This window comes from Trachypithecus francoisi, unplaced genomic scaffold (assembly GCF_009764315.1).
Source record: "Trachypithecus francoisi isolate TF-2019V2 unplaced genomic scaffold, Tfra_2.0 Lachesis_group14, whole genome shotgun sequence".
NCBI classification, from domain to species: domain Eukaryota; kingdom Metazoa; phylum Chordata; class Mammalia; order Primates; family Cercopithecidae; genus Trachypithecus; species Trachypithecus francoisi.
In genome coordinates this window covers 25654769-25681630 of record NW_022681459.1, presented here as the reverse complement: position 1 = coordinate 25681630, position 26862 = coordinate 25654769, and the positions used below count along the sequence as shown (strand labels likewise).

The 26862-nt window shown below is 41.3% G+C and overlaps 1 protein-coding gene across 4 annotated transcripts in view; it reads left to right on the top strand.

Moving 5' to 3' along the window:
• Nucleotides 1-26862, top strand: part of ERG (ETS transcription factor ERG) — a 208330-nt gene that overhangs the window by 85404 nt on the left and 96064 nt on the right. For 2 of the 4 annotated variants that reach the window (XM_033232472.1, XM_033232470.1), the window contains exon 1: nucleotides 584-725. The exons of the other annotated variants lie outside the window; for them this stretch is intronic. In XM_033232472.1, coding sequence (XP_033088363.1) covers nucleotides 708-725 — 18 coding nt within the window. In that variant the 5' untranslated portion in view covers nucleotides 584-707. Of the gene's footprint in view, nucleotides 1-583; nucleotides 726-26862 lie in introns of those variants that run through there. 4 annotated transcript variants of the gene reach the window in all.

The window sequence follows — 26862 nt, the reverse complement described above, 5'->3', positions numbered from 1 at the left end:
TTTTCCACAGCTTTGTTGTAGAGCAAATAAAAAGTGCAAGTATTTGGAAGGAGAAAATGAAACTGTTCTGGAACACTCATATGAAATGTTAATAAATATAGGTTGTTAAAAATCAGCCAAGCAATGGCTGTTACTGAACATGGCCATCTATTAACATGAAATAAACACCACCTGCAAAGTTTCCTTTTAGGAGAAAGGAGCTCAAGTCCTCTGTCCTAGTAATTCTGCGAAGAATTAGGCTGTGAAGGGCTGGCACCCGGGGCAGTGGGGTGCCCTCAACGCCTTGGCTCCAAGGTGCTCGCAGCCCATGTGAAGCCATGCGGAGTCCCATCACATCTGCATCCTGCCTTGGTCTCAGTGCAGTGTGTCACACGGCGGCACACCGGTCACACCTGCTGTGGCAGTCCCCATCCCAATTGATGCCTTTTCTTTTTTTAATTAAAAAAAAAAAATCTCCTGGCTGCATATCATCAAGAAAAACAACATTGTTTTCAGGGTCTCTTATCTCTCCACTCCCAAATATCCTGTTTCTTTGGGCTGGACAGCCAGGACCAATAGAAACCTCTTCCTGCCATTGGCTGACTTCATTTCCCAGACTTAGCACAATCTCATCCGCTCTAAACAACCTCATCAAAACTACTTTCTGGTCAGAGAGAAGCAATAATTATTATTAACATTTATTAACGATCAATAAACTTGATTGCATTATGGCCAGCACTATTAAGGTAAGGAAAGGGTTCCTTTTAATTTGACAAAATCTTGTTCTTGTTACTCTTTTCTTTGGTTTCCTTTATCAAGGCAGATAAGTTAGGGTTGGGCAACACCCCCACTGCCACAATAGAGGACAACAAGATTTCCTTTGCACTGCCTAGTAAATTTCCTTTTTCCTACTCCAACCATCCGCAAGGCTTAAAAACTTCAAACTCAGAAAAAAATTGGGGTTTCTAAATTCACTGTTGAGTGCTGTGGATTACTTTTGGAAAGGCTTTTCGGAGCGCTTCTGAATCTTCTGATTCTCTAACTATCCCTAACGGTGCCTGGATGTGTGTCTGAGAAAAGGCAGCAGACTCGGAGAGGTTGAAGGGTCAGGTCAAAGCAAAAGACGGGTTTGTGAATGTCGGACGTTTGGAGGTTCTTCGGTGACTCCTTAGCATCAGGGATGCCAGGCAGTCCCCGTGGCAGCGAAGAGATACTCGGCAAGTGGCTGCTGGTAATGGGACGCAAATGTTGACTTGATCTGGGGGACATCCATGCTGAGAACTGAGTGTTCTCGTAATTCAAACGGGGGTAATTTGGTTTGTTCTGTTATATGTTTATCTTCAATAAAATACCTACTCTCTGTGCACCGTGAGTAAGATTTCTTCCTAGCGATGGTTAGGTTTGCGGGGATTGGAAAGCAATGGCCGGTTGGTTCTCTGGGCTCTGGGGTGTTAGGTCTGATGCGTTTCCTTGCCTAAGTTTTTAGTTGATAGCATATAGAGATTAACATGGAGGTCAGTCTGCACAGGTACAATCCTAAATATGACCTGATTCCTGGAAATGAAGCCAATTTAACGGTGACTGCAAGTCTAGGGGCATGCAGTCTTGAGTAGGGGTCTGTTCCGTTGTGTTAAAGGCCACCATATCTTCGTGACATTTGTAGAAATGTAAAAAACCAGCAGCAAAAGCAGATACTGAGTGGAGGAAAAAGAAAATTGTATTTGTTGCATGTCTTTAGTTTTGCTGCGTGAAGGTGAAAAGCATTTGGTGGTGCTTTCATGAGGCTTCATGAGGCTTTCAGTTCGTTGGAAAGTGCGTAAGAAAATGGAAGTTTGCCCAGAATTGGGCCAAGGCATTTTCAAAAATATTCTTTGGTTTGGTATTTTCATCATTTGAAATGTTTGTATTGGATTTGACTCATATGTACCATAGAAACTGTGTTTCAGAAGTTCAGCTTTTATTTCTCAAGGTGTGTTCAATAATATATTAAAAATCTGTGTACCAAGAACTTTCACCTTATAGAGATTTTTCTTTCTTTGGCTTCAAGGATTGGAATCTGCTGAAATATGGCTTCTATAGAAAGGAATTATAAAATTGAGGGTTAATGTGCCCTACTTTTAGCTGCATGAATAGAAATTACTTGATTTTGTGACACAAAGTGCTATCTTTTTTTGTTCTTGTTTTTATCCTTACTTATATTCGTGTTTGTTAAATCAAATATTCTGTGTCAATCTTGAATAGCTTGGGTACAATCTTATGTGTTTTTTCCCCCAAAAATTAGTGCATTAAAAAGGACATTGAAATAACAGACCATCCTTTAGAAGGTAGGTACGTTTTGCAAAACATCCAAATATGTTAATACTATTTAATTTAAAATATACATTTATGAATACATGAAGCTATTTTGAAAGTTTGAATATTTTTTGATTTTCCGAATGATTTTTTGGAAATAATAGTTTACACTTGTCTAAGATACTATGCTTGATTTAACATTTTATTCCATTGTATTATGTGTTTATTGTATGTACCCAAGTGAACCTTTAGAATGACTGCGGGTGAATTTTTTTTTAATCTTCTGTTAAAATAGTGCCTCTTTATAGGTGACTTCCTTTAAGACATGTTTCTGTTAGATTTCCTGGGTAAAGTAATGAGATGATTTTACAGTCTTGTTTATAGAGTGGAAAAAGGAGGTCCTGAGTCTGTTGACTACAGTTTTAATTACGTTAGTGCAAAGCCCAAGTTAGCATAGGGAAAATGATGGCTGTCCACTGGAATTAGGAAACAGTCCCCCTAGAAGCAATTTCCAGACTCCAATGCACTCTGTTTTTTTTTTTGTTGTTGTTGTTGTTTCAGTAAATAAATCAGTTAGTCAATTAGGTATCAGATGCTCTGAATTTGTTGTTGGTTTTCTGCATTTGAGTGAAGGTTTTATTTTTTTGCATTCACATTTGTAAGACCCTAGGAGACACTATGAAAAGCTAAATATTCTTATCCAGTCTTTGTGATTCTTACCATCATTTTTTCCTTGGCAACTTGAAATTGGGAACAAAATATTTCAACTGGAAGAAGTAAAGGAATTTTGGGAACTTATGTGAGAGTGCTCATGTGCGTCTAGGTGTCTGTGAATGTTCACATCAGCTGAAGAGTTCTAATAAAGACTTGGAAGCAACAAAGCTGGTGGTTTGCAGACAATTCGCGGATCGGTTTTGGTGCTTCCCTTGGGCGTTGGTGACATCGGACAATATTGACAGGTGCTGAACCTCACAGGCTCCACTGTCCCCACAAACAGCTCCGTGTTTGCTACAGACTCCAGGAATCCTGCTGTTGCCCTGAAAACCTGATTGTGCTGGAGTTTTAGCCTAATTTCCCAAAGACTTTCCTGATTCCTTTTTTTTTTTTTTTTTAATGCCATCTGCAATTTGGGAAGTCTAATGAAGCTACAGTCCTTTCTCAGAATAATACTTTCAGGTGCATAAAAAGAAATACATAGAATTAGAACAGAAATACAGTTCTCTACCCGGACCTTTTAAGGAGAACATGAACCCCAGGTTGCAAGTTCTGATCCTAGAAAGATCCTTACTGTGTAAAAAGGGAATGTGGGGGATTTTCCGTCATCACAGAGATCTGACATTGAAGGATGTGGAGAGAGCCAGCAGCCGGCAGCAGCGTTAGGGGGAAGCATCTTAAAAATCAGGATGTGGAAAGTTACTAACAAGGCTTGGTGGAGATCTGAGGGCACCCTAGTACTGTTTCCATGACTTGCCTGAGGAAGTTACTTTCTTTGAATTAACAGAGGTTGGAAGGTTTGATGGTAATTGAAACATGACCTGATAGGACTCGATTTTATTCATTTAAAGACATAAAGTTTGCATTATATACGCCATGTTTGCACATTTGCACTCCTTGAACATTTGCTATCACATGTGAAGGAAACTTATTAAGACTAAGAGTTATATGAAGAAAGTTAACTCCTCATAGAATTTTGATGGATGTGATTAATGAGTTTAATAGCTACAGATATATGATTTTTCATCAACCCATTGGCTAAGTGAAATATGAATTGCGTCAGTCCTTGTTACTTTGGGGGGATTCCAGGAGAATGGAAGGAAGGCCAGGGGCAAAATGCTCCTGCCTTGCTCTGCATAAGTCATTTCAGAGTATGCTCTGAGTATCTGTCCTTGCTGAAAGGTGGCTTTATAGGCCACTACTTTAAAACAACTTACTGCTCCTGGTCATGGGCAGCTCTGTGATCCAGGCTGCCCTCTGTGGACACGGCACACTTCTCCCTAGCCTTCCGCCTGTGTGTGCATGCACCCAGGCACGCCAGGCACCCTGACTCAGTGACCCCGGAAAGCAGGAGTGAGAATGGCTCAATCTGTGGCCTTTTGTTTCCACATGAAATACAGGGCAGGACTGCAATGCTCTCAGACAATGTACTGAGCCTGAACCATTTCTTAATTATCTACATTTATAAGTGATTATCTCATAACATTTCCGTTTTACGAAACAGATCTTTATTTAAACACAAACACAGGTTAACAACTCTTGAAAAAGCATACATAAAAGTAAGTAAATGAAGCAACCATTTCTGTTGTCTCCAGGAAAATATGACTGATACAGTTAGAACTTTAGAATAAGATTCCGTCTGTGGGAGTGGAGACCCAAAGCTGTTACTGGCATCCCAACAGCTTGGCGGATTTATTGGTTTAACAGCTGATACATAAGAGAGTCACAGAGCAAACGCCACGGGGAAGCCAGACGGATGAGAGTTTCTCTGAAATGCGAAACCTCAGAGAAGAGACAGGGACAGTCTCCAGGCTCTTCCAGTGTTTGGTAGCACACTCTGCTCTGGCTTGGTCTTTTCTTTGGAGCTACCTCACATGCTCCAGGAGAGCCTTCTTGTCCCCTCCTTCCATCCCACAGGATAGAGGGCAGCTGCGCCCTGGCCTGGGGATTCTGTCAGACCACCCCTGACCGCACTTCTCTCACCTTACGTGGCCACAGACACACCTTGCATTTGCTTCCTTCCTGTTGTGACCCTGGGCAAGGTAGCTAGCCTGTTTGACCTCAGTTTCCTCACCTGTAAAATGGGATAATAATGGCTACCCTGTCTTGCACCAATCCTCAATAAATGGCAAATGCCATCAGACGCCCCCCAGTGGATGTAACCTTTTCTACCATATTGTCTTTCATGCTCTACCCTCAATCCTCTTACTATTTCCCACGGCCCCGCTTCAGCTGTGAAGCCCACAGCCACAGACTGCTCTGATGTGTGGCCTCCCACACCCAGACAGGGTACATCTGGGCCTGGGCAGCCACAGGACAGGGAAGGAAGGAGGAGGGAGCTTGCAGGGGTGCTTGTTAAAGGTGTAGCAGGGCAGGTACCACACACAGGGGCAGGTGGAGCATCCAGGGGTCGCCCGAGGTGGTGCTGGTCAGAGAGGGTTGGCTTTGTCCTGTTCTGAGCAGAGGCTGCTGAAGGAGGGCAGAGGCCTACGGCTGCATCGTGTTCCTGGTTAGGGCAGGAACAGCACCCTGGAATACCCCACTGGCCTCTTTATTCTCAAATTGCAAAAAATACATCTTGTTCTTTAGCATAAATTATAAACAAAAATTTCTCATGGTAGGGAAAATATTTAAAAGTCACGACAAAGTCAATATAACTTGTTCACATCCTAACCAACCACAGCAAATTCCTAACAGTTGGGATGTGTCTCTCCACCGTGTGTATCTGTTTGGCCTTATAGCTACTTACCTGTCCTGCTCTTCTCAGTTAGCATTGTTTTACAAGCATTTCCCCATGTTACTAAAATTTTTTGATAAGCAGAATTTTTATGCTTCATTATATTCTATCTAAAATATGTATTATATATTTTGTAACCAATATCCTAGTGTATAAAGTGATGCTGCTTGCGATGTTTCACTAATTATATTGCAGTACACCATCTATTTAATTTTTTGAATACTTTTTATTAGTATCGGTGCCTAGAAAGGAATTATTGAGCCAATGAGTATACATAGTTTTTAAGTCTTTGCCAAATTTAAATATTTGCCAATTTAACAAATAATTACCAGATTATTCTCTGGAAGGATTATACCAGTTTCCCCTTTTCCTAGCCACATGTGAGACCATTTCCACACTACACCCATAACAACTCTGAATATTTTACTCTTTGAATCTCTGCCATTCTGACAGGCAAGAACAGAATCTCATTTTTATTTGTACTTCTTTAATTTTAGTATTTCATTACATTTTTTGTTTGTTTGCTGTGAACCCATTTTGGCTAGTGGCCTAGTGTGACCTCTGGATTTTGTTTTCTTATTTATACTTTTATTCCCTGTTTGGTCTAGCTTACTTTCCACATATTTCCCCTATTGAGCTTGGCCAAGACATGTTTTATAAAGTTTAACATCGATTCCCGTCTGTCCGCTCTCCCACTCTTCATTTTCTTTCTTGTCAGCACATTCTCCCAGCTTCGCTGGTGTTTGTTGTTGAGTGGGAATAATTTATGTGTACCCACTGACATCGCAGAAGCTGTTTTTAGTGATATCTTATCCATTTCTTCTGTGTCCTCAACAGTGACTGGCAAAGGGTAGAGGTTCAATAAGCACTTGTTGGAAACATAAATTTTAATTTTAATTATTTGAAATTAAGATATCGGAGTAATGTAATCATCATTGTAGACTTCAAATGGAATTCTTATGTTTTTAGAGACATTTCTCCTAGTAAAATAACATTAATTAAAATGGACTTAAATTGATGTTTAAGAAAGTATAAAAAGTAGCTTGAATTCATAATCCAAACTAACACCATCCTAATAACTGCTTGCTATGTGCCAAGCCCTGTGCTAAACTCTCACAGTGTCTCATGTGATCCTCCCAGCAGCCTGGATACTGCTGCTTTCTTACAGATAAGGACAAAGGATTAGAGAGGCCGAGTGACTTATACAAGTCACACAAATCTGTCTCCCTTCTCTTTATCATCATCTGATCTCTTTTTTCCTGCTATTCACCGTAGCTGTAAATAGCGAATTACTGTGCAGAGAAACATGGTGTATTAAGTGTTATGGAGACACATTAAATAATTGGGGAATGAAAATTATTATTGCTGGGTCCTTTATGTTATCTCCTCTTCTGTGAAAAATCCCATAGACAGCAGTTCTTATACTCTAGGTGGCTAATCAAAATAAAGTTCTAGAAAATTCAAGAGGTGAAACTCTAGCACTGATTTCTATATTTGCTCAGTGACAAGAATTCTTTCCATATTTGGTGAGATCCAAGAGGCAGTGCTTCCAGATTCCAGATCAGCTGCTGATTTAAATTTCCTCATCCCAAGTATCAACTTCCTTACACTCGTCTTGGGCGTCAATAATGAACACGCAGGTCAGAGTTTTCCATAAGGCCTTAACAAGTCTTTCAGCAGGGTGTTCATGGAATTAAACTCTGGGAAGAATGGCCATCTGCTGTTGTACACAGATAAGTACAGAGACATTTTGAAAAGAAATGCTAAGGCCAAACAAAATGATTTATTTTTAAAGTGCCACATCAGAATCCAATCATAACATTAACATCAGGGCTGTTACTTTAAACACATTTGTTAAAAAACAATGCTTGTTGACTTTTTGAAAATATAATAACATTATGCAAAGATCCCGCACTCTTGCATGTAACACATTCCACTTTTAAATCCTTCTGCCTTGATGATTTAAAATCTCCCTTGCTGTCATGAAATTACGGTATAACAAATCATGTGTTGATTTCTTTTTTTTTTTTTTTTTTTGGTAAATTTACCAAGTATTGACACTGAAGACAGGACCCTTCTCCTACCTCCACATTCACATTGCCCCCAAGGCCATTCATTCAAATCACCAGCCAGCAGTGAGTCTCTCATCTCCATGCTCTTTGGGTTTCATTGGGTTTTATTGCATCTTTTTTTTTTTTTTTTAATTTTGACAGTGTGCACATGATGCTCACCTTTGAGGAAGAAGAAACTGTTGAAACAGCCCTTCAGAATCTGTCAACACAATTAGTTTGTGTCTCAATTTGAGGTAGATGTCCCAAGACATTGCTCCAAGTTAAAAAAAAAAAAAAAAAAGTGTGTGGTTTTGCATTGCATAGTCCTCTTTGGATCCATACGACACGTATGCCTTTCCTGACCTTCCAGAGAGTATCAAAAACATGAAGGCTGAATCCGGAGAGCACAGCCCACTTTTATCTTTGGCCCAAGGAGGCACTTGGTACTCTGTATTTCTTCGTGGCATCCTTAAAATAGCCTCTGTGGAAAAGGGATTGGCCTTATCTTCTGTGCAACGGATGGGAGGCACAGATACAGATGCTGGTAAGGGGAAGTGGAAAGAGGCCCGTCTGGGAGAGGGTGGCCTGGAGCTTGAGTTTGATGCTGCAGGAGTTCCCCAGGTGAACGCACCTCTCCTGGCCATAGCTCCCTTATAGGAAAATGGAGGTGGTCCATTTCTCCACGGTGACCATCTGACGACTGTGCTGCTGCTGTCAGGACATGGGGATTGCTAACAGCAGTGCCCCTATCGGATCCTGAAACTGGGGAGGGTCCCTTGCCGTGGGCCGGGGAAATGGGCTCCCACCTGGCTTTTGGGGTTCACACCCTGGCTGTTCTACTTCCCAGCCGTTTCACCTCTGACAAGCCACAGCCTCACAGGAGGCAGGCTTTTCCATCTGTGCAATGGGTAGAGTGATAGTTCCTACTTCACAGGGTTATGGTGAGATTCACCAAGTTGAAAGACCCCAGAACTGTATATGGCACACATAAACTCCTCAACCAAAGTTAGTTAATTTTACTGTTCATTCAAGCCAAATACATTTTTCTTCTAAGACTAAAATCAGGGAATCTATGAAAAGCATTTCCCCCCACCTTTTTATTTTTCAATTTCTGCAACAGTTTGTGAATTGAATTTTGTTTTCAAGTGGCCAATTTGTCCATTTTCCTGTGATGAACATGTTTTTATGTCTTCATTATAAAGTGAGATCTCTGACAGAAACAGTGCGCTCCCAGTTATTCACAAGCACCTGATCTGCACTGGAGATTGCTTAAAATAGGGCTGGGAAATGCTTACTGGTGAGTTCACCCGACACTATGCACAGCAGGTCCTGGAAGGAGACAATCAGGGCATTGTTACCTTCTACATCTCCCTATACTTCTTATTCTCCTTCCATACTCTTTCTCTCTCATTGCAATCGCTATCCACCTGGAAGGAGGCTTGAAAAACACAAAGGACAACAATGATGATGAGGGGGACCCCTCCTGGGCCTCTTAAATGCTGAGGGATCCTTCCTGGACCTCTTTTCATTCATTCCAAACTGCCTCTCATAGACAATCACTTCTCTCACCCCAGGAAATCTGGGACAGTGCAGGTTTGCAAGCTTGATCTGGAATAAAGAAAACAAAGGAGCACTTTGGGAGGCTGAGGCGGGCGGATCACAAGGTCAGGAGATCGAGACCATCTTGGCTAACACAGTGAAATCCCATCTCTACTAAAAATATGAAAAAATAGCCGGGCATGGTGGTGGGCATCTGGAGTCCCAGCTACTCGGGAGGCTGAGGCAGGAGAATGGTGTGAACCCGGGAGGCAGAGTTTGCAGTGAGCCGAGATCGCACCACTGCCCTCCAGTCTGGGCAACAGAGCGAGACTCTGTCTCAAAAAAAAAAAAAAGAAAAGAAAAGAAAACAAAGGAAAAGATGGACCAGGAGGCTTGGCCTGTGCCAGGCAAAAGTCAGCAAAAGCAGTCACTACACATCTCCTTTTGAGTTCTAACTTTTTACTTCATCTTGTGTGAACTCCTAAACTGGAAGCATATTTATATTCACATAAAAGTAAGATATTGTCCAAGGTCAAATGTAAGTGACTTTTATGAGTTATTGGACTTTCTGAATTACTCATGTTACCAACTTGAATTAACATAGTTTTGTTGACTTTTATTCTTTGTAAGCCAAACAGTATGAACTCGGTTGAGCCGGTCTTAGGAGAAAAGATGTAAAATGTGTGTTGCTAGGATAGCATTCTAGTGAAGGAAGCCCCTTCTTTGTTTCTTGTGCATCCCTGTGGTACCTCTGTCCATCCCAAGAGTTGTTTTCATTGACTCACTGTTGAAAGCCCGTGCCTATTGTAACCAATTTTGATAAGAAGCTAGTTACAAAATAAGCACATGTATACATTTTTTAAAGCCTTGTTCTTCTGGAGATGGAAAACATCTTTTTTTAGATCACATGTTTACTGCTTTGGTAAACAGTAAAATGCTGCTACAGCAATTACCTTGAGGATAAAGGGTTTGTAGACAGATACTTCCTGCGTTCACTTCCTACACAGATAGCCAGCCCAACCAGAGACGCAATGATGCAGGAAGGGCCCCAGTGGAAACTTCCTCTCTCCGAATGCGCCGTCCATTATTCGTTATCTCCTCTCCAAGGGGAATAAGCTTGTTGCTCCAGATTTTCTAGGAGAATTCTGTCTTGAAACAGGTAAAAATATAAAGTTTCTAAAGTAATGGTTTCAGTCCCGTGTTCTCATCCTCGGTGTCATCTACTTGCTGATTTTTAAGGGGACGTGATTAGACTAGAATAGACTTGTCTATGAATAACGTACCCTGTAGGCACCTCTTTCTCCTTTGAATCATGGAAAATGATACATGATTTGAATGTTTTATATTTGGTAGAAAAGTAAGTATCTTTGAGATTCAATGGAAGGCCTTTTCTGTGGTTAGTTGAAAGGTCATTTTAGATTTTGCTTTCTTTAGTCAAGCGGAGATTACCAGATTTGGGTACAAAAAAATATCAGCTCACAGATTGTTCTCTGGGCTGATTTTACAGCAGTTACTAAATTCCAACGAATGCATTGTTTAGGTCCTTTGAACCGAAGCAAATAAAACCACAGTGCACACTCACTGAACAATAGGGCATCATCAATTAGCCGTCTACAGGATGTGTCCTTGCCGACTGGTCCCTTTGTAGGAGAAAAAAAATAGATCAAATCAACAAACAATAACACTGAACAATAAACTAAACAAAATAAATAGCACCTGGAAGCTCCTCAAGCACTGGCGAAGCACCAAAGGGTGATGTGATGTTTACACACTCTACACATGGAAACCCACAGCTCCACCCAGATCTCCTGCAGGTCCCTAAAATACTCAGAGAACTCAGCAGCCATTCATTGCTGGGTCACCTCATGGTAAAGTACCCTCTTTGGTGATCAGAAAATGCTGAGCCTCTTAAATGCTGAGGGATCCTTCCTGGACCTGTGTTCATTCGCTCCAAGCTGCCTCTCATAGAAAATCGCTTCTCTCACCCCAGGAAATCTGGGACAGTGCATTGCAAAGGGAAGGAGGCAGTATCTAACAGAGCATTCTACCTGGCCTACTCCATAAGTGCCCATGACTGCCCGGTGCAGGGCAGAGATTGCATTTGACCCCGAGAGACTGCCAGACATAGTGAGATGCTGTTATGTCTCATGTAGATGTTAATGCACGAATATATTCTTTTTAAAAAATACTTTATAGGCCGGGCGCGGTGGCTCAAGCCTGTAATCCCAGCACTTTGGGAGGCCGAGACGGGCGGATCACGAGGTCAGGAGATCGAGACCATCCTGGCTAATACGGTGAAACCCTGTCTCTACTTAAAAATACAAAAAAACTAGCCGGGCGACGAGGCGGGCGCCTGTAGTCCCAGCTACTCGGGAGGCTGAGGCGAGAGAATGGCGTAAACCCGGGAGGCGGAGCTTGCAGTGAGCTGAGATCCGGCCACTGCACTCCAGCCTGGGTGGCAGAGCAAGACTCCGTCTCAAAAAAAAAAAAAAAAAAAAAAAAAATACTTTATGTTCTAGGGTACATGTGCACAACGGCAGATTTGTTACATATGTATACATGTGCCATGTTGGTGTACTGCACCCATTAACTCGTCATTTACATTAGGTATATCTCCTAATGCTATCCCTCCCCCCTCCCCCCACCCCACAACAGGCCCCAGTGTGTGATGTTCCCCTTCCTGTGTTCAAGTGATCTCACTGTTCAGTTCCCACCTATGAGTGAGAACATGCGATGTTTGGTTTTCTGTTCTTGCGATAGTTTGCTGAGAATGATGGTTTCCAGCTGCATCCATGTCCCTACAAAGGACATGAACTCATCCATTTTTATGGCTGCATAGTATTCCATGTCGTATATATGCCAAATTTTCTTAATCCAGTCTGTCATTGATGGACATTTGGGTTGGTTCCAAGTCTTTGCTATTGTGAATAGTGCTGCAATAAACATATGTAATGCATGAATATATTCTAATGATTTTATCCACATCTTCAATATATGTATTTTGTATTTAACATGAAATTAAATTGAAATGAAATTGCCCAAAGAGGTATTTTCCTTTAGGGATTCATTTCTTTACATACTTTTGCTTATCTTGTTGGAAGACACATTGTAAATCTCAGTACCCTGTTTGAATGAAGACTGCTTTCCTCCTATGCATCTGTTGGCCCTAGACAGTCATTGTGCAGCTTGTTACCTTTCTGTGAAACTCCACGAGACAGCTCCAGCATTCATCCTTACAGGTGCTACCTCCTGGCACTTCTGCTTCTTTGCAAAATGACTTCCCTGATCTCCTGAGTCTGTATTGTTTGCCGTGCTGCCTGAACCACATTTGGGTGGTGCTACAGGACCAGACAGCAGACAGATTTGTCATGGATGCCTGATGGGGGATAGGACCCTTTTGGCATCCTCTCTGAAAATCACCCTTGCCTGGCTGGGGATTGTTTTATTTTATTTTCTTTAACTGTAGCAAATACAGGTTCATTATCTCCATTGAATAATATATTGTAGAAAGAAAGGCAATAATAAAAACTTTGTTCATTTTCCCCATTTGAAAAACAATTTTTATAGGAGTTTAGAAAATAAAACTTTAAAAACAAAATTAAAATAATTAATGTTATATCATCAAGGGTCTTTTAATACTCGATTCTTTTTTGCTTTTTTTGTCTTTACTCCTATACCAATGTATTCTTTATAAAGAATAATAAAATTTGAGAAATTAAACTCATTTTTATTAGTACCTTTCTATTCACTTTTTTTTTTACAGGATGGTGGAAAAAAAAAAAAAAAAAACAGAGAGAAGTGAGGGCTGAACTTGTTACGATTTAGAAATTGAGGCCCATGTTTCTTCTTAAGGATCCAGTTTCTCTATATGAAGCAGATCCAGACTGCCTGGGGGCAGGTCCCTGTCCCACCACACTTTTCACTTCCCTGTGCCTCGTTTCCTCATCTGTAGAAGAGAGTCAGTCACGATAACAACTCCTACTTCTTGGTAGTGTTGCGAGGATTAAACAGCTGAATACATGCATGTGCTTTGAACAGTAACCTGCTGTAGTGTACAAAAGATGTAAGTTGCAGGCCAGGCATGCTGGCAGCTGCCTGTAGTTTAATTTCAGTTACTCGGGAAGCCAAAGCAAAGGATCTCTTGAGCCTCGGTATCTGAGGTCAGCCTGGGCAACCTGGCAAAAGACCTCATCTCATAATAACAACGACGACGATAATAATAATGTTAGCTGTTCTGGGCTCTTACTGGTCAGTTGTCCTAGTCACGGTCTTCTTATTTAATTTACTCTCATATCTTATTTGTTTTTTCTGAAGTAATCAATTATCTTCCTTGATTGTGTTTGTTTTCAGTATTTGTCTTTGGAAAGGAATCCTGCATTTATACCTGGTTATTTGTAGCTTCTTCTAAAGGGATGAAAGTGTTTCCCTACACAGTCATGCATCACCATGCCGGGTCAGTTCCGAGAAATGAGTTGTTAGATGATTTCATCGTGCAAACATCACAAAGAGCACTTACAGAAACGTAGATGGCGTAGCCTGCTACACACGTAGGCTATAGGCTATATGGTGTAGCCTGTGCTCCTAGGCACAAACCTGTGCAGCATGTGACCAGGCCGCATACTGTAGGCAATTGTGACACTTAACACAATGGTTTTTGTGTATCAGAATGTAGAAAAGGTATAGTAATAATGCAGGCCAGGTGCGGTGACTCATGCCTGTAATCCCAGCACTTTGGGAGGCTGAGGCAGGCAGATCATGAGGTCAGGAGATCAAGACCATCCTGGATAACACGGTGAAATCTCATCTCTACTAAAAATACAAAAAATTAGCTGGGTGTGGTGGCACGTGCCTGTAGTCCCAGCTACTCAGGAGGCTGAGGCAGAATTGCTGGGACCTGGGAGGTGGAGGTTGCTGTGAGCCGAGATCATGCCACTGCACTCCAGCCTGGGCAGCAGAGCAAGACTCCATCTCAAAATAATAATAATAATGATTATTACTAATAAATATTATTACTAATCATTATTATTAAGAAGGAAAAAATGGTACACCTATACACCTGTATAAGGCACTTACCATGAATGGAGCTTGCAGGACGGAAAGTGGCTGTGGGTCTGGGTGAATCAGTGAGTGGTGAGTGAATGTGAAAGCTCTAGGACATCATTATCTACTACTGTAGACTTATAAACACTGTGTATTTAGACTACACTAAATTTCTTAAAATATTTCTTTCTTCAATAGTAAATTAATCTTAGCTTACTATAACTTTTTTAATTATAAAACTTAATTTTTTAACCTTTTGACTCTTTTGTACTCACTTAGCTTGAAACACAAATACATGGCTCAGTTGTACAGAAATATTTTCATTCTTTATATCCTTAATACGTTTTTTTCTATTTTTTTAACTTTCTAAACTTTTTATTAAAAACTAAGACACACACACACACATTAGCGTAGGTCTACACAGGGTCAGGATCATCAGTATCACCGTTTTTCATCTCTACATCTTGTCCCTGTGCCACTGGAACGTCTTCAGGGACAGTAACGTGCACGGAGCTGTCATCTCCTATGATAGCAATGCCTTATTCTGGAATCCCTCCTGAAGGACCTGCCTGAGGCTGTTTTACAGTTAACTTTTTTTTTTTTTTGAAATGGAAAAAGTATACTCTAAAATAATGATAAAAAGTATGGTATAGTAAATATGTAAACCAATGCCATAGTCAACTATTCTCATTATCAACTATTATGTACTGTACATAATTATATGTGCTATACTTTTATACAACTGGCAACACAGTAGGTTTGTACACCAGCACTACCAAAAACATGTGAGAAATGCATTGTTCTACAGTGTTACTACAGCTATATGTCACTAGGCCATAGGGATTTTTCAGCTCCATTATAATCTTGTGGTACCGTCTTCCTATATGCAGTCTGTCATTGTCCAAAACATCATTATGCAACTCCTGAATGTACGCTAATTGCTTTGTTCTCATGCTATTCCTTTGAGGACAGTAGAGAAAACGTAAGAGAGTAACAACTGTTATTCCATTTGGTGGCTCAACTGACATGTTAACCAGACTTTTAACAGCTGGACTCAGCTGCATTTTTGTGAGCCCAGAAAATCAATAGTTTTCATAATTCAAAGTTGGAGAAATGAAAGACATTCATTGTTTCCTCCCATTCTTATGCTTTGGTTGATGCCATTAAATAAATGAATGTGTTTGTGCAATGGGGAGAGACAGCTGTTCTCTGGAGTGGATCTAGAGGTTAAGAAGTCAAGCTATTTTGAACCAGCTACTTAGAGTGGCACATTCTTTAGGGGAGGTGAGCAGGCATCTACTGAATTATCATATTGCTGGTTAATCATGATTAAGAGGCACATTCTTTAGGGGAGGTGAGCAGGCATCTACTGAATTATCATATTGCTGGTTAATCATGATTAAGAATCTATAGAGCCTCGGCCTGGCGCAGTGACTCACGCATGTAATCCCAGCACTTTGGGAGGCTGAAGCGGGCGGACTGTCTGAGCTCAGGAGTTCACGACCAGCCAGGGCAACACAGTGAAACCCCATCTCTGCTAAAATACAAAAATTAGCCGGGCGTCAAGACCAGAAGTTCAAAACATGCGTTGTTAAAGTTCTATGCCTTAAGTTCTGTGGCTGTCGTCATGTAATCTTTCATTCATGCTCATGGTGCCTATTAAGAAGCAGGCTATCAGTACATGTCCATTTCATAAATGAATGAATAATTTCCTGGATGACAAATGCATGAGTGAGTGCATGAATCGGTGATGTGGCTGGCACCCTATATTAAATCACAGAGAATTGCTTATTTATTTTTATTTTTATTTTTTTGAGACAGAGTCTTGCTCTGTTGCCCAGGCTGAAATGCAGTGGCACAATCTTGGCTCACTGCAATATCCACCCCCTCCCAGGGTTCAAGAGATTCCCCTGCTTCAGCCTCCTGAGTAGTTGGGACTACAGACGTGTGCCACCATGCCTGGCTAATTTTTTTTTTTTCTATATTTTTAGTAGAGACGGGGTTTCACCGTGTTAGCCAGGATGGTCTCCATCTCCTCACCTTGTGATCCACCCGCCTCAGCCTTCCAAAGTGCTGGGATTATAGGCGTGAGCCACCACGCCTGGCTGAAAATTGCTTTTTATATAATGAAAGATGGAGTCCATTTTCCCCAGATGCATACACTATTGTAATATACCACTTATATTAACAAATCCATACTTTTCCGAAAGAGTGTTTTGAACTATGACTTTGTGATTTATTTTTTAAAAGTTTTATTTTATGTATTTAAGGTGTACAACATGATGTTTTGATATACATGAAGATGGTGATAAGGTTCCTATAGTGAAGCAAATTACATATCCATCATCTTTTATAATTATACATTCTTTTTTTGTGGGATAAGAGCACCTAAAATCTACTCTTCAAGCAAAAATCCCAAGTACAGCACAGCACAGTATTATTAGGCACATCCCTTATGGTATACGTTAGATTTCTAGATTTGTTCACCCTGCATATTCGCTACTTTATATTCTTTGACCTACATCTCCCCATTTCCCCATTCAGTCTTTGTTTGTTTGTTATAGATTTTACATATAAGTGAGATCATGCGGTATTTGTCTTTCTGTGTCTGGCTTATTTCACTTAGCATAATGTCCTCCAGATTCATCCATAATGTAGCGATTGGCAGAATCTCTTTTTGAAAGCTAAATGGGCCAGGCATGGTGGCTCACGCCTGTAATCCCAACACTTTGCAAGGCCGAGGCGGGTGGATCACTTGAGGTCAGGAGTTCGAGACCAGCCTGGCCAACGTCTTTACTAAAAATATAATAATTAGTGGGGTGTGTAATCCCAGCTATGTGGGAGGCTGAGGCAGGAGAATCACTTGAACCTGGGAGACAGAGGTTGCAGTGAGCCAAGACTGTGCCACTGCATTCCAGCCAGGGCAACAGAGTGAGATTCCATCTCAAGAAAGAAAAAAAGCGGGGGTGCTAAATGATATTCCGTTATATATATCTACCGCTATTTTATGTATTCATCCATTGATGGACAGACACTTCGGTTGTTTTCATATCTTGGCTATTGCAAGTAATGCTGCAATGAGCATAGCATTGCAGGTATCTTTATGAGATAGTGATTGCATTTCTCTGGGAAAAGACCCAGAAAAGGGATTGCTGGGTCACTTGGTAGTTCTATTTTTAATTTCTTTAGGAACCTCCGTACTTTTTTCCACAGTGTCTCTAACATTCCATGTTCCCACCAACAGTGTGCAAGGATTCCCTTTTCTCACATTCTCACCAACACTTACTATTTCTTGTCTTTTTGACTATAGCCATCGGAACAGCTGTGAGGTGATACCTCATTGCGGCTTTGATTTGCACTTTCCTGATGATCAGTGATATTGGGCACCTTGTCGTGTACCCATCGGTCATTTTTATGTCTTTTTGGGAAAATGTCTATCCACATCCTTTCCCTATGTTTGGGAAGGTCAGATGACCAGGGGACTGCCCAAAATCTAATGAGTGCTGCTGAGTACATGATGGTCCCTTCCAAGCTATGGATGGAAATGTTTCACTTGCAAATTAAAAGCAGAAATATAGTTTCCAGGCAACTCATAGCCTGCATTTTGCTACATGACACTTGCCTTGATAAGCAAAACCAAATACCACTTTCATTTTCATTGAGCAGCAGTATCTACCAGCATTTATCCAGGATTTGCATTGGATCATCGAAATGTTCGACTTTGGCAATCTATTATATAATAAGTCTTTCTGGGCATGAACTGGTGACAAATTGTATTAATGTTGCTATGATAGGGACTATTCATCTTTCTTCTTTTGTTCCTGCAGTCACCCCTTTGAAATTTCAGTGAAACTGTAGCAATCTTTTAAATATGTCTGCTGGTATCTAGTGTATTGATTCACACTGAAGGTTTCTGTATTCATTGGAATCAGGCAGATTACAACACAGTACAACACATACAATCTGTATGTTGTACAGATGACAACATAGTACTTATAAATAACATCTGTAATGGCTATGAGGTAGCATAACATTTTCAATAATGGCCACGTTTGTTTTTGTTTCAATTTCAAGATGATCTGCTTTATAATAAAGATTAATTTTAGCAAGTAACTACCAGCTTATCCAAGCCAAATAGTAAAACTGAATACCATTCTGTAAATTTAAAATTATCTACCATATTATTTAACTTAGTGAGCCTTACTGGTTAAAACATTATATATAGGCCAATGAAAATGGCATCTTTCGTAAAATCTAAAGTAGTCTATTATCTTGATAAGATTTTTAATGGACTGTTTCTTTAATTATTTAAGAATTCATATCACCATTGCTTTCACAGTATCGGCATGTAAAGTGCTACTCTGTAAGTGTTTCCAGAATGAATGAATGAATGAATGAATGCACGAATAAATTATGCATATTGAAATCTTTCCCTGAGTGAAGCATGCATTTGGCAATGCATGTGATTAAAATAAATCTGACTTGGTTCCTCTCCTAGAAGAACTATAATCTAGTTTGTAACGAGTCAAATAAAAGGAAATGACCTTTATTTGAGAATTAAAATGTTGGAAAAAAAACTTGATTGGTCATTTAGGAGTTCATTGTTTCTCAACCTAATTATATTTTGGATCAGTGTACTCTTAACTGTTTTTAGGATAATTAAAAGGAACTCCTAAGAGAGCTAGGATTCTGTTGGAGGAGTAAGTATGCATGAAACAATCATAATTTAACTAATTTGCCCACAAATGTTAGCAGGAAAATATACTAAAAATTAGATTTTATTTTCCATTAGTTATTTTTCTTAATTTCTAACATAATTTTTTTTTTTTTTTTTTTTTTTTTTTTTTTTTTTGAGACGGAGTCTTGCTCTGCCGCCCAGGCTGGAGTGCAGTGGCCGGCTCTCAGCTCACTGCAAGCTCCGCCTCCCGGGTTCAGGCCATTCTCCTGTCTCAGCCTCCCGAGTAGCTGGGACTACAGGCGCCCGCCTCGTCGCCCGGCTAGTTTTTTTTTTGTATTTTTTAGTAGAGACAGGGTTTCACCGTATTAGCCAGGATGGTCTCGATCTCCTGACCTCGTGATCCGCCCATCTCGGCCTCCCAAAGTGCTGGGATTACAGGCTTGAGCCACCGCGCCCGGCCTCTAACATAATTTTTAAACAAAACTGAGAGATGTTTGTCAAAACACCTCCCAAGTGATGATTTCCATTAGAATATGAACTAGACACTTTTCCTCCAGTGGGATAAGAGCCACATTTTCCTAATCAGAAAAATTAGGGCATGGTCAGGCAAAGGAGTTTACATGAAAAGTTTTGCAAAATTAGTATTACTTTGAAAATTTCAGGCTATTTGGCCACTGCAACCAGGGAGTCACTTAATTCTTGGCATAAGCTCTGTCACTTTTGGAAATTGACCGAACTCTATAAGGCAAAAAAAAAAAAAAAAAAAAAAAAAAAAAAAAAGCCATATAGTGCCCTAAAGTGGCAAAATTTTTGTTAAGAACAGCATCCGCAAGTACTATACTAGTTTCTCAGGAGAGCTGTGACAAATTATTACAACCTAGTGACTTAAAGCAACAGAAATTTATTCTTTTACAGCTTAGGAGTCCAGAAATCAAAAATCAAGGTGTTGGCTGGGTTGGTCCCATCTGGAGGCTGTGAGGAAGGATGCATCTGGTGCCTCCTCCAGCTCCTGGGGTTACCTGCAAGCCCTGTGTTCCTTGACTTGGACAGTAATCCTCTCTTCTCCGCGATTCCACTTTCCATGGTTTCTGGCAATTTCATCTGCTGTCTGAAAATATTAGATGGCCATTTCTAGAAATAAATGAATCATACTTTTATGATTTTAAATTGCTCACCATGCTAAGTAGCATGATGAAATCTCGTGCCATCCTGCCCTGCTCCACCCAGGACATGAATTCCCCCTTTGTCCACTGTATCCATGCTACAGATGGTACCTGCCTGTTAGTCGCCGCCCAGTAGCCCTCTCGGTTATCAGATCGACTGTCGTGGTACCACAGTGCTTGTGTGTAGGTAGCTCTTCTTTTATTCAGTAATAGCCCCAAGGCACAAGAGGACTGATCCTGGCAATTCCAGGTATGTTAAAGAGAAACTGTGAAGTGCTTTCTTTCAGTGAAAAGGTGAAAGTTCTCTACTTACAAGGAAAAAGATCATATGCTGTGGTTGCTAAGATGTACAGTAAGAATGAATCTTCCATCTTTGAAGTTTGAAGAAAGAAAAAGAAATCTGTGCTTGTTTTGCCATTGCACCTCAAACCGCAAAACTGATGACCACAGTGGATAGTAAGTGCTTGGTTAAGATGTAAAAGGCATTACATTTGTGGGTGGAATAGAAAGTGTTCCAGTGAATGGCGTTGGGTTCAGTACTATCTGAGGTTTCAGACGTCCCCTGGGGGTCTTGTAGTGTGTCCTCCGTGGATAAGGGGAGACTGCTGTAGATGCATCACTTCAGTCTCTGCTTTTGTCATCCCACAGCGTTCTTCTGTATGTTTCTGTGTGTCCTGCTCAGCCTCTTATGAGGATGCTCTCACTGGATGTAGAACCTACCCTAATCTGTGATCTCATTTTAATCATTAATTACATCTGCAAAGATCCTACTTCTAAATAAGGCAATAGTCTGAGGTTCCAGGTGGACATGAATTGTGGGGAGACACTACTTAGCCAACTACAGGTGTGAGGGAGACCAGGCAGGTCTCAAGGGTGGCAGTTTCGCCAACGCACGTCGGTTGCTCATTGGAAGAGCCGGGCTCCATTCACCGGTATCTCCCGACAGACGAAGTCCTGATGGCAAGATGGTTATGCTCAGACTTACGTATACATCATGTATGTGCAAACAACATTTTGAAAGTGCCAATGCAATTAGGTTTGTTGAAGAAAAAACAAGACTTTATAGCATGGATGTCAACCATTATATGGTTAAATCCAGCATAATAGTCCAAATAAAATCACTGTAAGGCAAAGTGTTTACTCTGCAACCCTTTCAGTTTCACAAGATACTGAGTATGATGTTGTGGTTTTCCTTATCTCATCATTTTACTTGGTAAGTGTCGAGACGTGCAAGAGCTTAGGGCAGCCCAGACAGTTCGTCAGAAGCACACGTGAGGAGTTTGCTACTTAGGCAGCCAATCACCCCCATTCTATGTGCCCAGCCTGGACTAATGGAATGACAGTGCTGACTACATCCTATGAAAAATTATTCATGTGGCCGTCTTCAGGAAAGTCTTCATGTTGCACCTACACAGTCCTAAGACTGGACTCATAAAACGGCATCATATACTAATATTATTGTCAAGCGCTATGATTTCTTTTCTGTCTTCTGTTCTTCTGTCTTTGATATCTGCACCTAAATATTCAGGTGTTACTCATTCTTAGGAAATGGGTCAGATTCCAAATAAAAATTGAAGTTCCTCTTACCACTGCCCATGAGGGCTCTGCAAGATTGTCTTGGGAAAGAAGATTTACCTTAGGGGCTAGGTCAGGGGTTCTTGTCATGTCTGTGTGTGCCCTTGTCTACGTCCAATGCACACAGGATGAAAAATTGCTCAGCTCAGGTGCCCATAACCTATCTTCACCTCACCTCAAGCTAAGACACCAAGAAGCTCCCAGTGTTCCTGGGAGAGCCAGACCAATGGAATCCTGGGCTTGCATCTAATTTGGCTGCGAAAATGGAGATGGTGCATATTCCTGCAATGTGAGAGTCAATCCCACTTGCTCTGTTTTCACTGTAATTCCTTCTCTGTACAGTAAGGATTTTCTTAGTCTTACAAAGGCAGGAAAAGGAACAGTTAAGCTTGTAAATGCAAACCATGGAAACAAGACCTGTTGCCAGGATATCTTGTCCCAGGGTACAGTAGTACTTCCCATGTAACACATCCTCCACCATGCCACCCTCCAAAACTGTTATTGGGGCCGGTCTGGAGTCCAGCATGAGTGAGATATGTCATCCTTATAAGTGAGATAGACTCAGCCTCGTTGTGTGCAAACACATCTCTGAGGCCTTGAATATTATGATTTACCTACTGGAAAAAGAGAAACTGAGTTCAAAGGAGAGATAAGATCGAATGTTAGGATGGACTATTTTGAGAGCTATTTCAGGCCCCCAGGAAGATTGCACGAAAACCTTGGGGAGATAAATTTGTTTAGGACATGCTAAATATGTGTTTTCCTTTTTTCTTTCTATTAAAAAAAAAAATCCGAGTTGCAGTCACATGATCAGGTCAGTAACATTACAGGTTTGGTTCCCTCATGACTTTCTGCATGTACTTAACATTTTTTTCTTGTTTAAATGCTAGGCACAGTATGCACCCCCACATTGGTTTGTAGCCATCTCTAAGTTATAGGGACCTTACCCTTTACCTATTTATTGTTATTGACACGTCCATAAACAAGCCAATGGCTCAGCATAAACTGATGCTAAAGAAAGCCCATGCCTGAGTGATAAATGACCTCAGCTATTTCTCGTCAGTGTTGTGAAAGTTATTTTAACAGTAGGTTTCGTAGTAGATTCTCTAACCACTCGGTATTTCACATGGTCCAATTTGGTTAACTTGACTGGTTACGGCATATGCTGATAAAGGCAGCATCACAGGTTTGCTCCTCATGAAGACCAATAACTTCTCAGAGATTTAAAAAAAAAAATCTCCCTTCTGTGACCACAAGCAGCATCACTCATGCAAATGTCAGAAGAGAGGAATTGGGAGTGAGTGAGAGTCTAGCCTAGTGCAAATATTTCTACTGTTGAAAAAAGAAGTCAAGGCGCAGTGGCTCACACCTGTCATCCCAACATTTTGGGAGGCCAGGGTGGGTGGATTGCTTGAGCGAGACAAACCTGGGCAACATGGTGAAACCTTGTCTCTACAAAAAGTAGAAAAATTAGTGGGGCATGGTGGCCTGCACCTATGGTCCCAGCTACTTGGGAGGTGGAGGTAGGAGGATCACCTGAGCCTGGGGAGGTTAAGGTTGCAGTGAGCCATGATTGTACCACTGCAATCCAGTCTGGGCAACAGAGTGAGACTCTGTCTCAAAAAAAAAAAAAAAAAAAGGAAGAAAGAAAGAAAAAGAAAAGAACAAAGAATAACTCAAGTATCAAGTTGCGATCCTATAGGAGACATGGGTTTCTGCATGAAAGCAACTATGTCCACTCCCCTAAACCTGGTGATTTTATTGGAAATACCTCAAGTTAATTTTTACGCTAATAACCTCAGCCCACTCACACCAAGGCCAAAAGTTACCCGTGTTATGAACCGAGCCATTGCCCACCTTTTCCCCCTAAATGTTGTTGTTGGTGCACATCTGCAGAAAGAGGCCGTTTACGTGGAATTCAAATCTGGTTGTTTAGTCTACAAGGAGGGGGGAAGGATTCTGTCTCTTTAATGTTTATAACGGTTGGACAGAGCTTGTCGGGTGAAGGTTAATTGCTCTCCAGTTTAAGCAGTTCTGTGCCCAGATGGGTTATCAGGGCTGAACACTCGTTACAAGATTAATCTCATTTCCGACAAGACTTCCCTTTCCTTCAACTGATTTTTGCATGGCCATTGGAGCCGTCATCAGCCGTTAAAAGGAGGGTGGATTACTCTGGGATATTAATGCTGGCATGTGGTGAAACAATGCACAGTGGTGTCATATCTCAGGGAACATATTTAGGAGAACATGTTTCGCTGCTGTTATGAAGAGCGAAGAGCAAGGCTCCTAAATATAAATGTGGAGACAGTAGGACCCCTGAAGCAAGGGACTTGGTGAAAGGTGTAGGAGCGATTGCAGCCCGCCTCTCTCTGAGGAGGACCCTGCCCTGATAATACACAACGACACTTAGGGCTTTGTTTGCTTTTGAAGATTTTTTTTAATGTACTAGGTTCAGATTTTCATTCCTACGGACTACACCTAAGCAGCGAGGAGTTCCGTTTGCTGCTGCCACACTGAGCTCTGTGGCAGTGAGCACCTGTGGTGCAGCAATTTCATTTAATTCCTTTGAAACATCAGGCTTCTCTTTCATTTCAGAGATTTCATAGATGCCATCATGACATATTTGCCTGAAAATAGTGGGCAGATTTTTAAAAATTTAATAACAAGTAGCTTCCTTTCTTTACTTTGTCTCAAAAATTTCTTCCGAGAAATGGCAGAAAGGCGATGTCCTTTTATCCCTTTGGGATTTGGTGCATTGAAATTGACTCATTCATTTACTCACTAAGGATTTATTGGGCACCCACTAGGGTCATGGGTGCTGAGGGACATGAGCAGCAGGACAGCTGGGCTCACTCAGTGCTGTCAATCGGGGATGCAGATGGTGGAGACTGACAAATAGATCACAGCTCAACCAAGACAGCATGGCAGGAAGTCACGAGCCTTAGGAGGGAACGTAGGGAACGTGATAGAGCCCGGTGGCCCGGGGGACGGGACCTCTAGTTTAGACAAGGTGATCAGGCAAGACCTGTCAGGCAGAGACCCAAAGAAGAGGTGAGAACAAGGTTTGCAAATGCCACGGAGGAGTGATGTGGGCCAGGGGAATGGCAAGGGCAAGGCCCCCAAGGCGGACAGGCAGGGGGTGTCTGAGCACAGCACATCCTCTTGTAATCTAGTTTCACAGAAGAGGCTGTCAGAAGAACAGCCCTACCCTAAGGAAGGGTCCATCTGCTTTGGTTGTAATCGGGTACAGTCCTGGACACCGGGTCCCTTTCTGTCAGATGTGAAAAGCTTGGGGAATGCATCTTGGCCATCAGTTGCTGCTAAAATGAGCATGTCGTTTTCAGGAGACAGGAGTTAAAGGCACAGAGAAAACCTTAAATTATTTAGCTTCCCTTCCCTTCTCCCTTCTTCCCATCTCCTATCCCTTGCCACTGATTATGGTGGAGGTGGCTTTAGATATTCTCTAGTTTCCTATATTTTGAGTTGTTTTTGCAGTCGTTTCAGTCCTAGGCCATTTGGTGCAGTATGTTCAGCATTTATGGGCATGTGCTTTGCAACCAGGCAGCTGGCTTAGAATTCTGGTGCATTAACTGGCAAGATGCTCTAGGCAACTTATTTAATTTCTGGATTCTTAGTTTTCCTCATCTTTAAAACGGGCATAATGGTAGCTCCCACTTCAAAAGGCTAGTGTGCAGGTTAGATGTATTAATTCACATATGCATGTCTTTTATAGCCTGCCACACTGTGATCATGTCATTAAATGTTAGATGTCATCAGGAAGGTCCTATATTGTCTACAGGGCTTCACTGTCTTCGATTCATCTGTTTCACTGAGAAAAGTGAGATAAATTATCATTAATCTAGAGACACTTTTGTAGGCTAGAGGCTTCTTATCACAATGTTTTCTCCAAAAAACAACAAGCAGACCAAAAAAAAATGAAGCCAAGCCTTTCACTGTGTTTGTTTGTTTATACCAGGGCTACATAGTCACCACCTTCCATACAGGTAGGAATCTCATTATTTTTTGGTAACCCTTTCAGAGCAAGGGTTATTTCTGCTCCGTAGGCATCATGTGGCTTAGTGAGATTTTTATCATCCCCTCAAAGCACTTGGTTTTCAGGGCAAAGAGCTGAGGAGAAGAGAGGCAGGGTGGAAGTCTGAGCCTTTGGTGCAGCACCTCGCTGGCTTCTGAGACTCTGTGTTACCCAGGAGTGGGAGGACAAGTCTCTCCTGGGTGCCCATCAGAACCCTGCTGCCTGTGGTCACCAGACAAGGAGATCCTGTGTCACAAAAACACTCAACGTGCAGAGGTGGTGTCGCCTGTCACCTGGAGGGGCTGCACGCAATGAACTTCCAGTCTCCACATGACCTCCCACTTCTTGGCCTTCCTACTGAGGAATTTGCCATTTCCTGTTGAGAAGTCCAGGGTATACAGGAGCAGTAAATGCCGTGGAGAGGGTGGGGGCGGGAGAACCACAGGAAGTCCTCAGATATGACCATTTGGGTTGGTGGAGTCGGGACCAACAATGGGTCTTGCCTCTCACAGTTAAACTCCATTGATGACGCACAGTTGGCAAGAATTGCCCCTCCAAGATCTCATTGCTGTTTCTGGAAAGTAAACTCTCCTTAAAAGATAGATTTACTTGTGAGTAAACTTTTAACCACTCTTCTTTAGCTGTCAAAGGAAGAAAAATCAGTTGGCTCATGTTTTCCAACTTACTTCCTCTCTGTTATACACACACATACATATACACACACACATACATACAACACACACACACACATACACAGATACGTACATGCTAACATACGCAGACACGTACACACACAGACACACACACACACACACACATATATATTTATGCCTATTTAGATCCAAAATCACATACTTTATATAGATAGAACTTAAGTGAACTTTAATATCTGTACCATACATTTAAGTATAACTTCATTTCACAAAATAATAATATTCCCAAACCATGTCTTTCAAAAAAAAATCTTCCCTCTCTCAATTATTTTCTCTGGGATTACAAAAGATATCTTCTCCTAGGATTTGTAAATGCATCTTAATTTTTGATGCTCCCAGATTTGAGTC